The sequence below is a fragment of the Phaeoacremonium minimum genome (genome assembly GCF_000392275.1).
Source record: "Phaeoacremonium minimum UCRPA7 unplaced genomic scaffold PA7_03_scaffold_350, whole genome shotgun sequence".
Taxonomy (NCBI): domain Eukaryota; kingdom Fungi; phylum Ascomycota; class Sordariomycetes; order Togniniales; family Togniniaceae; genus Phaeoacremonium; species Phaeoacremonium minimum.
This window is the reverse complement of record NW_006921254.1, coordinates 1564-18749: the sequence shown is the minus strand read 5'-3', so window position 1 is coordinate 18749 and position 17186 is coordinate 1564. Positions and strand designations below refer to the sequence as shown.

Sequence of the window (17186 nt, the reverse complement as noted above, 5' to 3'; positions counted from 1 at the left end):
ACAGACCCCAATGGTTCGCCTGAGGGGTCGAGGGGGGCAATTTGTGGGGCTGCAAAACGGCGTCGGACGGTGGGCAAAGTCCGACGATGACGCACCCGCCGGCCATTGGACGCTACTGGGACGGGGAACGGAGTGGTCAAATTTGCGGACCGTGATTGTCTGCCGGCCGGTCCTCTTGCTCGGTCTCGCATCCTCACAAGATCCCATCCGTGCCTGTAATTCAGAGCCATCAGCCACTCTTGGCAACCGGTATGCATCGGAGACTCCGATTTGCGTCAGAGTGCCTCAGATAGGGCTGAAACCGAACCCATTTATAGCACGGAGTCTTCGTAAATTTGGGTCTCCCAGTACGTCCTTTTTATCAACTTCTCTCTAGGGCCCTGAAGAGTGGAAAGTACCGCACATAGGGCAGACCGGCAAGTGGAGCTGCCATTTGACCGTATCACGTAAGTACTTGGCCGTACCTCAGCCACCACTTTTCTACGTGGTCTGCGCTTCCTTAAGTTCAGTCCGTCAACACTAAAGTCTGATAGTCAGGTCACTCGTGCAGAACGCCTCCATTTGATAATTACTAAGAATGTCTTACAGGAATCATTCATGGTTTGAGACAAGGCTGCAGCCCCAGATTCTGGACAAGAGAATCGGAACAACATCACAAAAACACACCGGGACAGTGGGAGGTTTGATGAAAAGCAACCCCTTCTAATCAGTGCTAAGTGCTTAGATTCCGCCAGTGAACAACATGAAGAAGGTTTTACTTCACGCTTCCCCTGGTTGTGATCGCTCTTCGAGTCTCTGATTGTCTTGAATTCCCTTCTTGTCGTAATGAAATGCCCCGAAAGCCGTGAGGCCCTGGGAACGACGATACCTGCGAAAGTCTATGTGAACTGTTTGTGCATTCAGCCTCCTTTTAAGCACAGATTTCCCCACACAGATTCTATTCCGTTTATTCAAGTTGTGGACTACTGAGGGATCCTTGGGCAACGTTACCAAATCGATTCAAGGTGTCAAGGTGTTATGTTGTAATGCAACTGTAACAGAAGCAGGGACCTGTCTTGGCGCTGACATAGATTAGTGCTCAGTGCTGAGTGTTGAGACTCTCGACAGACACTAATCCCGCAACCACCAGATTCTACAGAGTCTATTTGACAACTAGAGGAAATAAGACTGTTCATCACATCATGCAGCTACATCCTACGTTCGTATTCGGTAGCAGGAATAGGCTGTTGTCCCCAGAAGCATTGCAACACAAATTTGATTGACTTAGCCCAAGTTAATCGACCTGCCTGAAGGAGCCGCTTGCCCCACCGAGTGCCAATTTGAAGACCAACTCGGCGTTACTGACTATTAAAGCAGGCGATTGAGCCTTACTTGAATGTTGCTGGTCTAACTCTAGCTCCGTGAAAGACATTGTGTCTGTTAATAGGAATAAGCTCTACTGTGACTTTCTCAGATCGAAATGGTGCAATGCCTGCTCTGGTTGTGGTTTTTAGGTCTTTCATCGGTGATTACGGTTCTCGCTCAAGCTCCAATTGCAGTAGATCAAACTAGATTCCAAGATGTAGTTCCTGGGGCCTATATTGTCGAGTTTGAGGATAATTATGTAAGTTCGCTTTCAAATCACTGCCGGTCTGGGCGATGGCGTGAGCTAATTAGGTCTCATAGGATGAGTCTTCATTTTACGGCAATCTTCGTAATCAAGGGCTACCTGCATCTAAAAGACTAAGCCTCGATTATTCGCTCTTTAAAGGCTCCTCGTTTCAACTAGAAGGTGGCATAGATGTAGACACTGAATCTACTGCGTTACGGATTGCCAGTGTACCAACAGTGAAGAAAGTGTGGCCGATACGTGTGATAAGCTTGCCAAATGACAACATTGATTCAACAGTCGGAAATAGCAGTGATTCAATAACAAAGCATCGCAGAGCCGAGATTCAAGGAGATGCGTTTTCTCCACATGTCATGACACAGGTCGACAGGCTGAAAGCCGAGGGCATAACAGGCAATGGGGTCCGCATCGGCATAATAGATACAGGAGTGGATTACAACCATCCAGCATTGGGAGGCTGTTTTGGTGACGGCTGTGTTGTATCTTTCGGAACGGATCTGGTTGGCGACACATATAACGGTTATAATGTTCCAGTTCCTGACTCAGATCCATTCGAGAATTGTCTTGGCCACGGAACACACGTGGCCGGCATCATTGCAGCCCGTGAAAACTCACTTGGCTTCACCGGCGCTGCTCCTGGTGTGATCCTGGGCATGTATCGTGTTTTTGGATGTTATGATAATACTGCCACCGATGTGCTTATCGCAGCATTCAACCAAGCATATGAGGATGGCTGTGATATCATCACCGCCTCTATTGGAGGTTCTTCGGGATCGACCGAAGATCCTTGGTCCGTAGCGGTGTCGAGAATTGTCGACAAAGGCGTCCCCTGCACAGTAGCAGCAGGGAACAGCGGTGGTGCTGGACTGTTTTACTCAAGCGCTGCGGCCGACGGAAAGGGTGTAACATCTGTGGCTTCTGTGGAAAATACGGAAACAACTCTTGTGTTGCTTGAGGGCTGGACCATGGTGGATCACAATTGTTCCTCAAAGACATCATTTGGCTGGTCTAAAGGCTTACCTGCATTGCCAAACGTTACACTGCCTCTCTGGGTCGTGAATCCCAATGTCACAGCGGATGGTAGTTGGAACGCTTGTTCGCCCCTGGCAGACAATACGATCGATCTCAGTGGAAAGATCGTCCTTGTGGAGTACGCAATTTGCGGCGCCTGGGTTATAACAAATAACCTGATAGCCCAAGGAGCAGAATATATCCTATTCTACTACTACACTCCAAGTTTGTTCGTTCCCTCCTTTTCACTCCATCGATGTTCTCCTTATTAATGACTGGCGCTAACCTTGTTCCGGGCAGTGTATTTCATCCAATTGCAGACTCATTCGACTTACTGAAAGGCTGTGGAATGGTAACTATGCAACAAGGCCATACATGGCGAGAAATCTTGGGTAGTGGCAAGGATATTCTTATGAAGGTCACTGAGCCTGATTTTGCAAATAACATCGCGGTATCTTGGCCCAACACGGTGTCTGGGGGATATCTTGATTCCTTTACCAGTTGGGGACCAACGTGGGAGGTAGATGTAAAGCCTCAGATCGCTGCACCAGGCGGAAGCATCCTTTCGACTTGGCCATTGAAACTAGGCGCATATGCCGTTGCATCTGGTACTTCTATGGCAACGCCGCTGACAGCCGCAATTTATGCTCTTCTCATGGAGTCTCGAGGTATCAAAGACCCCAGAATTTTGACAAGTTTCTTGTCTTCCACAGCTCAAAGAAAACCATTCTATGATGGAACTAATGTCATGGATGGGATCGCTCCGGTTCCTCAGCAAGGAGCTGGCTTGATTCAAGCCTACGACGCTGCTCATTCGGAAACGATCGTTAGTCCCTCGAGTATATCGTTCAATGACACAGCAAACTTCATCGGCAACACAAGTTTTACCATCACGAACAAGGGGTCGGTAGATCTAACTTACGATTTGGGCCACGATGCTGCTCTAACGATGTACACGTGGGATGACGCCTTGTATCCTGCTTCTTTTCCGAATACCATAGCTGATGGAGCATCTGCTACCTTATCGTTTTCCCAAACCAGAATCACTATACCGCCAGGGGGTTCTGCTGATGTCCGAGTCTCGGTCTCACCCCCAATAGGTCTTAACGAAACGCGCGTTCCGGTCTACAGTGGATATATCACACTGTTAGTTTCGAATGGAGAGTCACTGGCTGTTCCCTATCTGGGAGCCGTGGGCTCGCTGTACTCTGCCCCCACATTGCTTGACCCGTCATGGGTTTTCGTCATTCATTACAACGATTACTCTTTAACCCCAGCGCCTGCTAATGATACCTGGACGCTACCTTATCCCACCACACCTGTCCTACCCATTGATGCTCCGGTGATAGACATGCCCGCGGCCGTGATCCAGCTGGATGCTGGAACACCAATGATCCGCTGCGATATTGTTCCCATTGGCGCTACAAATGCTTCAACAACACAGATTCTGGGTGCTGAGGTCGCTGGTAGTGTTGGCGGGTTCCCAGCTGAGTGGGTACCAAGGCGATATTTTATTAGCCCTTTCACAGGAATGACTCAAGAGGGAGACGTCTTGCCACCCGGGCGCTATGCCTTCCTAGTCCGCGCATTGAAGATATTCGGGGATCGAAATGTCATTACTGACTACGAGACCATCAAGATGGTGCATTTCTCCATTCACTATGAAAGTGACGTTCCGTGAAGACCTTATGACGTCGATTAGATATAATTGCACACCATGTTTTTGTGTTCAACCAGACTCACGTGCTCCTAAGATGATGTTTGATACAAATCTTCTTTCCCTCTAATTGGTGGAGTTTGATAACGGTCTAGACTGCAGCTAAGCCTCCGACCTCAATACGTGAACTCGGCGGGTTGTTCGTAGTTACTGATATATTTAGAAACACGACTTGATCTATCGCGCTGTAAAACGTCAGACATGACGGCTGGAAATCGGTAGACGATATTGATACTGGGTAACTTTTTGCATAGCGACTCCGCGGGACGAAGTGAAGACTTCCGAAGGTCTCCACTTATGCCGTTAAATCGGGCGATCTGCGGTGCGCTTCTGAGCAAAGTTTGAACGGTAATGCGCCATGCTATGCAAGAATCCTGATATCTCCTTTCTCTTATATTCAGCATTCAAGCTTGCCATGAGTCTTGCCTCCTGCGGGGATAATGGATATTCGTCGAGAGTATCATAGATAGACCTAGCAGGGAACAGAGCGATATTTACTCCATACCACCCGGCGTCTGGCTTAAAAAAGATTGGGAGGAGTCTCAGAATGTTATAACGTAAACCATGTAGATCAAATCGTGGTGAGGACTGCATGTCCGGCAGTATAGCCAAGATCGTAGGACGTAGGAGCAGACATATAGACCAGAACAGCGCTAGCGTATGCGCTTTTGCCAAGTCTGTAGTCGATGATTTACGTTTACCGATATTGAGCAATCGGTCGATGTCGAGTTTAGGGGCCGTGTCATTGAACCACGACTCTAACTCGGCGAGGAGCTCATGACATCCATTGCGTAGGTACAAATGTACCGTGGACCCGGTATGAGAATCAACTAGGTGCTCTAGGTCCTCTAGCAAGCCAGTCATCTTGGCTACAATATCGACCAACTTATCTAAGGGCGTTTTCGGAATTTTAGACCATGGGAGGGTCATCCAGTGTGTATTATACAGCACCGATCGCGTTTTAGATACAATATTGGGAATGAGCTGCATTATATTAGCATCATGAAAGGAAGGAAGCGATGAAAACTGACCAGATGAAAACGAGCATCAACAAATGTCTGATGAGCAGCACGTTCCTGGTAAGCTTCAGGCTTGCTGGATAGGAAAAGAGCCCTCTCTCCTGCGTTAAGACTAGCCCATGCTGATGTCTGTGCCAAATGGTCATCATTGTCTGCGCCAAAGAGTACCTGAAAAATGCGTTAACCCTTGCATAGATACCGTGACATGTCGATAGAAAGGGCAACAACCATAAAGAGTGTGAGCAACCGTGATGCAATGATCAACCTGTTCTTGTCTATTCCCGCAGGATTCTGCAAAGCATATCTCATGTTGCCGAGGGCATTGCTGTATATCAGTCTGCCCTCTTTAGACATAAACGTTTCGCCATGCTGACTTCCTAGCATGCATAGACAATTCGCAGCCATAGCCAGTTTCACCACGTCCTCCTGATCACCAATATCTTTGGCTACGTTTGTCCAGCCACAAGCGGTATAACTTGCGTCCTCGTACGAGAAATTTTCTCCGTGGGGTAGATAGGCTCTCCAAAAGAACTCGACATATTTCTGCTGGTCGGCAAATCGACCAAGCATCGCGCAGTTTGCAGGGTGCGGAATGGCGCTTGCAGACAACCCTAGCGTTATTGCTTTCTGGGAATTGATGGTGCTCACAAAGACAACATTGCGCCCAGGTCCAACGCACCGACGCCCGAGCCGTTGACAAGGTGTACAGGCGGGGAGTGCGAAATCACACTACGCAATCGATGAACAATCAGTCAGCTAGCCAGCCTAGCAACGAACCGCGTACTATGGGCTGTGCTTACGGGTTCCCGGCGTATCCTGCAGGTGCGGCAGGATTGTGATCGATTTGAGACACCAGCCATGGGCTGTAGAAATGATGGGTACTTACGTACACGTGGCCAACATTGGAAATGATGCCAGACGATTGTAGGATCCGACGCAGGAATGACACGACGGACAAGAGTTTCGAGGTGCGCTTTTAACTACTCAGCGGCACGTACATCTGACTGACTTGAACAAATTGGGAAGACGCTCGGGCCACTCGGTCGGCCATGTGGGTCGCCATCTCCGCCTCGGTACCTCCTTCGGGGCTCCATCTCGCCGGCTCGGATCTAGACCAGCAACACGCTTCATCGCATTGATCTTGGGGCGTTGTATCGCAATGCGAATGCGACAAAGGTTTCCATAAATTTATAGACTCATAGCCTTAAAAGTACGTATAAAAAGCGTGCCTTGAAGTCCCATAACGATACATACAAGACCAAACAGTATCATTCAGACATTTGTAACGATCTCATTCACGCCTCCGCTTAGTTTAATCATTAAGGGTCAAGCTACAATGTTGCAACTTAGCCAAGACGAGTCTTTTCATTATGAGCTCCTTCGCACCCTCAGCCATGCCAGATATAACGGTGCCGATGTGGGTGAAGTCCTCGAAGCTGCGGGGGCGATATCGGTCGGCAATATCGAGAGCTTCTACGAAGCCTTCAATGCCCTCGCCGTCCGGGTGAACAAACAAGCTGAAGCAATAGATGCAACGAAATATCCCGTCTCTGCCCGTGACGGCTTCTTCCGAGCCTCGACTTATTTTCGAGCCGCTGATTTCTACTTGCATGGAAATGCCGACGATATACGTATCACAGACTTGTGGAACAGGCAACGAGCTGCATTTGACAAAGCCATTGCGCTGCTCACAATTCCCGGCGAGCGCTTCATCCTCCACGCTGCCGATGGGAACTTTGAAATCCCTGGTATCTACTACCGCTCAAACAGCGCAGATGAATCAGGGCCGAGACCAACCATAATACTTGGCAATGGATATGACGGCGCACAGGAAGAGATGCTTCACGTCATGGGCTTTGCAGCTCTAGATCGCGGCTTCAACGTCATAACATACGAAGGGCCAGGACAGCCTACAGTACGCCGGCAACAGGATCTGGGATTCATTCCAGAGTGGGAGAAGGTTGTTAGTCCCGTCGTCGACTTTCTCGTTGAGAAGCCAGAAGTAGACAACAAGAAAATCGCACTAGTGGGCTATTCAATGGGAGCTTGGCTAGCCGTGCGCGCCGCGGCTTTTGAGCATCGACTGGCGGCGGTGCTAGCCGTTGATGGCGTTTTCGACGTCTTTCAGGCGTATTACAACCAGATTCCAGCACCCATACGGGCCTTATACGATGCCGGGGAGATGGATAAAGTGGATGGCATGATTTCAAGCGTCCTCGCTTCAGGCAAAGCATCAACCGCCTTCCGATGGGGCGTTGAGCAAGGCGTTTGGAGCTTCAAGGCCAAGAGTGTCACCGACTTCATGGAAAAGACAAGGCCAATGACGCTCAAAGGGATCGAAGATCAAATTAAGTGCCCAGTCTGGGTTGGATGTGCTGCTGATGATATGTTCTTTGAAGACCAACCAGAATTGCTCAGGGATGCTCTTGGTGATCGTGCGACTTACAAGAGGCTGACGGCTGATGATGGCGCTAGTAATCATTGCCATGTCGGTGCAATGGCTATGGCAAACGCGGAGATTCTTGGTTGGTTTGAGAAAGTAGCTTGCAACATATGAAAGCTTCACGTAGTAATCACTTGTTGGAGACGTAAGACTATTAGACCTTTGCCAAACTAACGTTTATTACCCTGGTAGAGGAGAGATACTGGCATTCCGCTTTCGTGATAAGGTTGTGCGCCAATTTGAGCCATTTCGGGCGGCTCAGTGCAGCATCGATTCTGTTGATGCCAGGCTCGACCCTTGTTTAAGGCTAAGGAAAAACAATGATTGGCAAGTGTGGGGGGGATGGCGCTATTGCCACCCTAGCTGGCTCTGCCTAAAATTGCACCTCGATGTTGTCCGTGACAGCATCGCATGATTGTGCTTTGGCTTGGCTTGAATATCCAGGCTTCTGTCGGATTCAGGATGTGGAAACAGTAGCCATTATCAAGCAATCTAAGGGTGTTCTGCCTAGCCTTGGTGTAAGAGGTTTTACCTTTTTCAGCGGGTTGTGAAGCATTAGCCGAGATTGCGGACCAACGCTAAATGAACAGGCAATCGTACCAGCCTCAACTGGCATCAGGAAGTGCAGTGAAATCAAGTATTTATATCATCAATACTGTCAAAGATCCATTCGAGAGTGTCACCACAGGCGATTGCCAACCTTGAATCTACACAGAGGACTAGCAGAGCTTGATTTGCCGAGCTTTCGTATCTTGACGATCTGTAAGTCGGAGCAGGAAGTGTCTCACGACAATGTCATCCAGCGGCAACAACGATGAAAATGTTGACGCAGTTCTGGGTCGCATGATATTAGAGTCGTGGATGGGCCATGAACTGAGCAACACTTTCCGAACTTCACTTCGAGATCGAGGCAATATCCCCACTCCACTCGAGGACGACGTGAACCTCTTCCCGGGCAGCGCATGCGGTGACAAGCTGTGGATTGTTGACCGAATCCTCGAGCCACAGACATTGCCTCACTTCTTTGAAGCGATATGTCTGCGCAGGTTCTCGGATGGCGAGACGTGCGAGTTAGCATGTCCCACGGACATGGAGATGGTTTTATGTTCCAGGCCATACTCAACCTGGGCTCCAGCCCCGTACAACACCATCACCGGCGTCCCAATGGAGCGCCTGATGGCCCGAATTGCCTCTTTTCAGTTTACCTCAAACCTGCTGAAAATTTCTAAGGACCTTCATTCGATTAAAGCCAGAATTTGGGAGGGGGTCATGCCTCTTTCCAGCAGACAATGGGTGGACAAGGGCCTGGACAAACCAGAGAATTACCGCGAGGCTTGTCAGCACATTGGCTGGGTCATCAAGGTCTTCCAGTATCTGAATCATCCTATTGTGGCTAAAGGGATGCGTGACACCTTCAATAGTATTCACAATGAGCTCAAGAATCTCGAGGATGCCATCAATGCGCACCGCCGCCAGAATGGAGGCGAACCGAATGTGCAGGTCCGAGCTGTGTGGACTGCGTATATCAGAGCACACTTCGACTACATTACGAACAGAGCCCATACGTGGGTGATGGACCGTATTGACCGCTTGCGGATTCCAATCACAGAAGACATGCGTAACTATGCTAGTCCCACCCCCAACACAATCGATCAGAAGAGGTGGGAGCTGTCGAGTAAGATACACGACCTGACCGAGAACTCGGCACTGGCGGACATCAACATCATGCTCTCCATGCAGGACTACAACGGTGTCACACCCTTTGACGACTCTGACTTTCTCTACGGCAATCCGGTCCCGAGCATGCCTCTGTCAGGTGCCCATCCGGACCCCCAGAAAAGAGCTGAGCTATACCACCTCCGCCTCCGCTACCTAACTCGGCTTATGCAGCAGAGAGGAGATCCCAGCACCGAGGCTTTCGAAAGACTGCTTCCTACCCTCAATCCCTATGACGAGGCAGACAGCATCCGCACAACCGAAGCGCAACTACGAGCACAGGCACAAACCCGCACGGAAATGCGTGGTGAGCGAGTGAAAATTCCCAACTTCTGGATCACAGAGTTGCAGCGGCGTCTGGGACATGATAACATGGCATGGTCTTTTGTAGGGTACCGGACATCGAAGCAACACAACGATGAGGAGTGGAATGAGTTCAAGCATAAATTCGACAAGGATCAAAAGAATTGGGGAATAGAGCTGGGCGATATCGAGGACATCCGTGAGATTTCCAAGGTACACTGGTTGGACCCAAAGGAGCTTGGCATCAATAGTGAAGATCCAGATGCCCTAAAGGAGTGAGTTGTCTCTGGTGCCACAGTGCAGCTGTTCATCGAGGGTAACTGACACGAATTATTAAAGACACTTCAGGAAATTTGTCAAGAGCGTAGACGCGCCCTCGCGTGTGTACGATGATATTTATCTCGCAGCCGACCAATCGAGCATCGATTCATATTTAAACCCTATACCGGAGCAAGGCGGCTTCGTTCTGGCAGTCGATGTTGATTTCGATCCCGCCAATCAAACAAGAGCTGATGAGTCGCCAGGGTATGCTGGGACGCTACGGATACTGACGAGCCTGCTCTGGGATGATATCAATCCGTTGATACTGTTACAGACGCAGCATCTGGAAGACTTATCACCGCTGGCAATGCATCATCCCCTGCGAGTATACTCTGGTCCGGTGATGCCTGCCATGCGGCAAAAATGGGAAGCACTGATCGTGGCAAGACAAATTCTGTTTGCCAATGCAGAGAAATGGGGAGAGCTTTCTGATCTTGGTGCGGAGAGTAGCTCCTAGAACAGGGTGAAGAAAACCGAGCGCCAATAGAGTGCAGCACATTTTTCAAGCGTCATAGGTTACTCAGAGATGTTCTGATAAGTTGAACAATTCCAATCTACTGGGGCTGTTATACGTATAACCTAATATCAATCTTCCCGAAATAATGCACAAATATGCCATAATATGTCATTATGTGTATTGGCTATAAGCTAAGTATTCACCTCCAACCCATCTTATGAGCAACGGTATTGTAACTATAACACTATTATGCCTTCAAGATAGTCTATAGACATGGCTTTAACAACATGCGGCTTCTTCAACGATTCTTTAACCGGATTCTGACATCAAAGATCGCATGTAACTCCGCAAGAGTCAGAGTGCGCGCCTCAACAAAAAAGAGACAAACCCAGGTTCCTCTCCCCTCTTTTTCCCTTCCCTCAAAGTAAGAGTTTGGTGGCTTTAGAGAGAATGTTATGCCGAGCACTTTATCAGAGACCATGTAGTTTGGTGAGAAGAAACCAAGAGTTGCGGAATATGAGAAACTTGTGACAGGAAATATAAGCCGACAGATTGAGTCCTTCTGAAGAGGACGCTCTCACTTTTGTCAGTTAGCTCAACTATCACAAAACGCAAATGATTAAAATTTACATTTGCATATAGCTATTAGATTTTATGGCCCCTTCTAATTACATCGACTATTCGAATGGCTACTACTCAACCATACAGCTATCTAAATATAGATAACCGAAGAGAACTAGCAACACTGATTCCGTACACAAGACTTGAAAATATCGTGACAAAGGTGTCAATACTCTTACCACGATTAACCCCACTTTCGGAATGTTCCCCGATCACCTCTAAACGTGATCACTGTGTTCCGCGCTTTTTGATCACTCCGCAATTTTGTGTCTTTATCTCTCGTCACTAAAACCGAAACCACCGACCACACCGTGCCGGAATTTCCGCCACAGCAAACTTCGGAATGGCACCCGGCGATGAGAGCTCAAGCCAACCATCCAAACGACGCAAGGTTGCTGAATCTTGTAAAGTCTGTAGGATCAAGAAGACTCGCTGCGATGGTAATCGCCCGGTATGCTCTCCGTGTAAAATGAAGGGCATTACGTGGAAATACAATGATGCAACAATTCCGGTTCCTTCTAGCACCTTGTTAGATATTGAAGCACGTCTCCGCAAACTGGAAGGTTATGAAACGGTCATCTCGTCACATGCTCCTGTACCCAATCCTGTGTCAAGTCCTCCGGGTATGACCTCGTCCTTCCCGTCCGGCCGAGCTGGCCTGATAGCAATCCAAACAGTCACGCGAACTAGACATCGAACTTATTCTTCCAGGGCTAGTCCTCTCCAATAAGAGCCCATCCCGTGTGTCAATAGTGGTTTGGATTTGGAAACTGAGCTTCCATTCGCAGACCATCCAACAATACGTTTCATTCGAGATATGACACAAATTGCCGATCCTCAATCCTCAACCGTACAGCCGCAGGTGTCGACGTGGAGGATGACCGACGAGTGGTCCATCGACATTCTCATATCTTCAATAGTGTCCCAAAAAGGGATGTGGCTGATGATTTGTTAGACTGCTATGACACCTTTGTCTACCCTCTAGGCCCCGACTTACATATACCAACTTTTCGGAAAAGATATAGCCGTATTTGGGAACCTCAGGAAAAGACACAGTTTGATAATGTGACTGCTGAAGCTTGCTTCTATGCAACTCTTAATATGATTTTTGCTTTGGGATCCTTGAACAGCGCGCAAGTTCAGCTTCACAAATACACCAATCGATGTTATAACACATTGGCAGTAGCAATTCGAGTTGCTCAGATACTTGAATTACATAAAGCAGTTGAATCCACAGGAGATAATTAAGTGAAACTAGAGATGAATAAGCAAGTTTGGTATCACTGTCTTACACTAGAAAGGTCGGTTTGCTTTGAGAGCTTGTCAAGGATGTGATTACTGACTTTACTTTGTTATCGCATTTACAGACTACTTTCTAGCATCTTTGGACGAGAGCCGATGATACATCAGCACAATGACACCGTAGCACTTCCCGTACCCATTGACGACGAATTTCTCCTTGACGACGCCACGGGAACCCAGCCTACAGGGCTTCCATCCATTCTTGAAGATTTCATCGCAAGTATAGAAATATTCGAGGTAATCGAAGGGGCTCAAACATTAATTCTATTCTGCTCACGAATGGCCTTCGTTTACCTGAGCTCGCCGCAGTTCTCCAGGTCAACGAAAGAATCGACGAGATTGAAAGAATCTAGCGCCTCATTTGCAGTGCAGCCTTGAGGCCAACGCACGTACAATTCGAAAGCAGGTATTCCAACTTCAGGCCGAAGCCATCAAGACGAGGTAAAGACTCACCGTCCTTTATTTTTCGCATAATCATCCTGTTTTACTCTATTCTAATGCAATGTGCCTCTTTCTTCTTTTTAAGAATCCTCCATGTCCGCTTGCTTCTTCTCCGACCCAATGTTTTTGCGAGCGCACGCAGTTCACTCACACCGTACTTCCCTAATCAGAGCTCATCTCGCAGCGAAATGGCACTTCGAACCGAAGTGTCAACTCTGTGTGTTCAGACAGCTGTCACCGCGATTGAAATACTTGACGCAAATTTACACTCCAAATCGCGCCTTTTCAGTGCTATTGCGGTGTTTGTGACGCTTTCAGCTGCGACAGTAATCATTGCTGCGTCATTAGTGGCAAAATTAGATGTCAGCTTTGAGAAAGATAATAATGTCTACGGGGATGTGGTGGCCACAGCAATACAGGTGCTAGACGAACATCGTTGAGAAGTCGAGGGGGCAGGAGCAGCAAAAGAACAGATAGAGAAGTTCTTGGAGACAGGACACCAGGCACAAAATCTCAGAAATACTAGTAAGACTTCAACACTTGCTTCAATAATCACTGATGACAAGACATCTGCAGAATGCTGTCTGTTCAAAAGCTAACGTGTGCACCCTGCCCTCTGTCCCACCGGCTAAACGTAGCCTTTACGCACCGTCTCAGTTCAATCACTGCTATGTAGGGAGGCAACATTATACCTGTTTGTGTACATTCTGCTGTGATAACAAGCAAACTACCATACTCTGTGCGTTGGTATTCTACTTCTCCTTCTGCTTTGAGCCATCATTTATTTCATAGTTCTTCGAATAAGAGATGACCTGAGTAAAGACCTTATCAGGTTGAATCATACCAGGTCCTCGCATCTCCTCACTTCTTTGGTAGAGGCGCTCTGATACAGAATCGGTAATGTTGTGGATATATGGCCCGAGCTGGGATCCCTTGGATTGCGCCGAGTCACTTCAAGTTATCATCAGCTCTACTGCTTTCTATAGTTTATAACAGATCTAGGGTCTGCAGAAGGGGAGTTATGTGGAATGGTGAGCCTACCCTCCTTGCTCATGGGTGCCTGGCGGAATTGAAGGCATAATATAAGGCCTAACCAAGTTTTCTAACACCTCTCTCGCGGAATCAGAGGCCAATGAAAATATCTCAAGAGAAAGAGGCCAATCGTACCACAAACAACCGTGAAGTAGATTGGATTCCACAAACTGCCGGACTGCACGCTCTTGAGAATGCAAGACGGCCCTTCCTTGTTGAGGAAGCCAATGAGGGAAAGCCGGGCAAACAACTTGAAGAGCACTCGTGGCCGCCATTCTGAAACTGCAGCATATAAGTATTCATCGCATGGGCCCGACAAAATTGGTGTTCCGAACCGTTTTCCCGATGATACTTGTGTCTTCATAGTTTGAGTCCGGGGCTTGGTTCAGGTCGGTCTAGCTGAGAGCATGGGGGTTTGGGCAAGCCTACACTCCAAACACCACTTTATTCTTAAAAGTAATTCTCAAGCGGTTGTCGGAGCACACTTAGACCCAATTTCGACTGAGATGCAGCATACGTATTCAACCTCAAAAGCGGTGATGGCTGCAGCAGGACCAAAAGAGTGGGCGTTTTGAGTCTCAAGCCAAAGCATTCTAAAGAAAAATATGGCTGATACTATCGTGGGTATGGAGCTTATACAAGTTTTGATACATGTAGCCAAATCCCTGGTGTTCTCGACACTGGCTCAACACTGGCAAAAACACAGATTTCCCAGCCAATTAGGCTGGGTTGGAGGACTTGATCGGGGGCCATCCCGAAGCCTTCGGGCACGGGAGTGGAAGATCTAGTCTCTCTTTCAATGAAAAGAGCGTTCAAACAATCTTGTCTTAAATTGAATTGCATAAGCCAATGGGAAATTGAGAGCGGGGGTTTCCAAAAGGTGGCTTGCATTAGCGGGCGGAATCTGTCAGCTGCTGCGGGATGTGTGCTCATTCACCTTCTGGCTGAGCCAGTTCCTCGTTCAGTCAGATTGAACCTTATTTTGATTTGCTTAAACCAATTAGAAGTAAACACTCTGGCAAAGTCGGGCGTTAACGTGGCAGTGGGGCCGCTGCCTTCTTTTTGTATGTTTTTCGTTATCTCACAGTTCCGAACGACACATTCTTGCCTGTGCGCTTCATTCGACTGGAGTCTTCTTTGGGTCTCATCTTCTGACCTGTGAAATATATCAATTGTCTTGTTTTACGAACCATAATGGCGGATTATAGTCAACCGAATACATTGAAGGCAACAACGTCTGAGCCATGCTTTGGTAGTATGGAACCATTGCGCGATGTAGCTCCCAGTCAGAGCCTTATAAACCTTCGAACGAAGACAGGCAGGCCAGTATCTTTTGCTCCTTCGCATGAGAGTCAGAATGAAAGCGAAGACCTATTCTCTGAAAACATGTCCAACTGGGACTCCAAATCGCGTGTTTTTTCGGCGCCGCCTCCATCTTCTTCTTTGCAATCTGCACCGTCCAGGACTCCTTTACCATCTCCCCGTCTTGAGCCAACTGAATCCAAAGATGTCGTTGCCATTGAGTCAATCCTCCGTGGCATCGGTGAGCGCGGTAAAGAATCCTTTGGGGGGCAATCCCAAACCTCTTTACCGACGCGCCTTTTCATAAAGGATCCGTCGATGCTTGGGCCCCAAGAGGCAAATCAACCATTATTAGATGAAACGGACAGCAAGTTGCGGGTAGATGACTGCAAGGGTGAGTATTGTCTGGCTATCGGGGCTCTAACGATTTATGCCTGACTTGCGGTAGACACCAAGCATTTAGCAATAGGCCATGCTGAACAGTCTGTCGTTGCCGATGCACCATTCGTTTTCGAAGGTGTGGACGAGTTCAGCAGTTCGGGAAATGACGAGGACACCAATAGCGATGATTTATCCCTCGAGAAAACAGCAGACGCGGCACTCTCTGACTGGTATGGCATAAGCCTCAGTCGGCTCACGCGCCCGATACGTGTCATATACGCATTCAAAGACGTCAAAGAGCGATGTGCTAGTATTATTCAAGATGAAGGGCTTGATTTCGACGACGCCGACGAGGGTTCGGACACCTTCGAGCCGCTGGACGGAGAGCAAGACTCTAATTTACAACAGGGCGAACGATCAAGCAACACGACTCCAACCCATCACTCTACCAATGGACTGAACAACAAAAAGAGACCAAACGATGAGGCTGACAATGCTAAGTCCAATTCCAGTTGTCAGCCAGTGAGCAGAGTTAGAGGCCCGAATAAAAAACGTCGCATTCCAGTTGACATGAGCTGTCCATATCGAAAACGCAACCCTCGGCGATTTAATGTTCGTGATCATGAAGACTGTGCCAACAGGTCATACAAGGACATGACAGCTTTGAAGTGAGTTATTACTTTCTTTTGTGAGGATGTATACTTTCTAGTGATCTCGAGATCTGCGCCGCAATGGCTCCTTTATGCCGTTATTACGAGGCACTTTCCTGTATGGGCTTGAGGTCTTGCAGTCGTTTTATTTTGGGGCTCAACAGCGATAACAACCCTTGGCTCTGAATATATGAAAGCTGATCTCCATCAAGACGACACCTTCGTGCTCGGCACTTCCGGCAGCCTCGCTGTCCAAGCTGCCAATTTACATTCAAGTCGAGAAATACCCACCAAGTCATATCCCACCTGAGAAACTGCCCCCAAACTCAGCATGTCAATACTGACAGAAATCCTGAAGACGGCTTTGATGAGGAGATGGAGGATATCCTGGCAAGTCGCAAGAATACAGATAAATTGAGTGACTGGCGGACCTTGTACGCTCGTTTATTTCAAGTTGGCGATGAGGAATATATTCCTACTTCAGGTACGTACTATAAGCAGTCCATGCTTCTTAGTCCCCTAGAAACTAGTAGTTGACATTCACAAGAGTTCATTCCTGTTGTGGAGAACCATGATGTGGCGTATCATCATCGCAGTTTAGAAGGCAGCTTCCAGGAGCAACGACTGTCTTTTCTCAACGAGTCCCTACCTCAGTCAGACCCCGGCCTCATTGGGCAGATCGTTCGCAGCCTAACAACCATGGACAAGCATAACTTGGAAAAGGTTCTCAATTTAGGATATGCTCCTCAAGATCATACACAGCGTACTACTAGTACTTCCAATCTCTCACAGTCCTCTACCCCTCAGGCATCACCATTATCAGAACAAGGTTATATTCATGTCCAAGCTGAGAATATCGGG

At 48.1% G+C, this 17186-nt stretch overlaps 2 protein-coding genes across 2 annotated transcripts; both read left to right on the top strand.

Annotated features, from left to right (window-relative positions):
* Positions 1–6692: 6692 nt before the first annotated feature.
* On the top strand, positions 6693–7913 carry UCRPA7_4515 (putative -dihydropseudooxynicotine hydrolase protein; the record flags this gene model as incomplete). Its single annotated transcript, XM_007917068.1, has 1 exon — positions 6693–7913. One exon carries the CDS (start codon positions 6693–6695, stop codon positions 7911–7913), a length of 1221 nt encoding a protein of 406 aa, XP_007915259.1.
* Positions 7914–8591: 678 nt separating this feature from the next.
* On the top strand, positions 8592–10097 carry UCRPA7_4514 (hypothetical protein; the record flags this gene model as incomplete). The annotated part of the gene is made up of 2 exons (XM_007917067.1): positions 8592–8835; positions 8935–10097. 2 exons carry the CDS (start codon positions 8592–8594, stop codon positions 10095–10097), a joined length of 1407 nt encoding a protein of 468 aa, XP_007915258.1.
* Positions 10098–17186: the final 7089 nt, after the last annotated feature.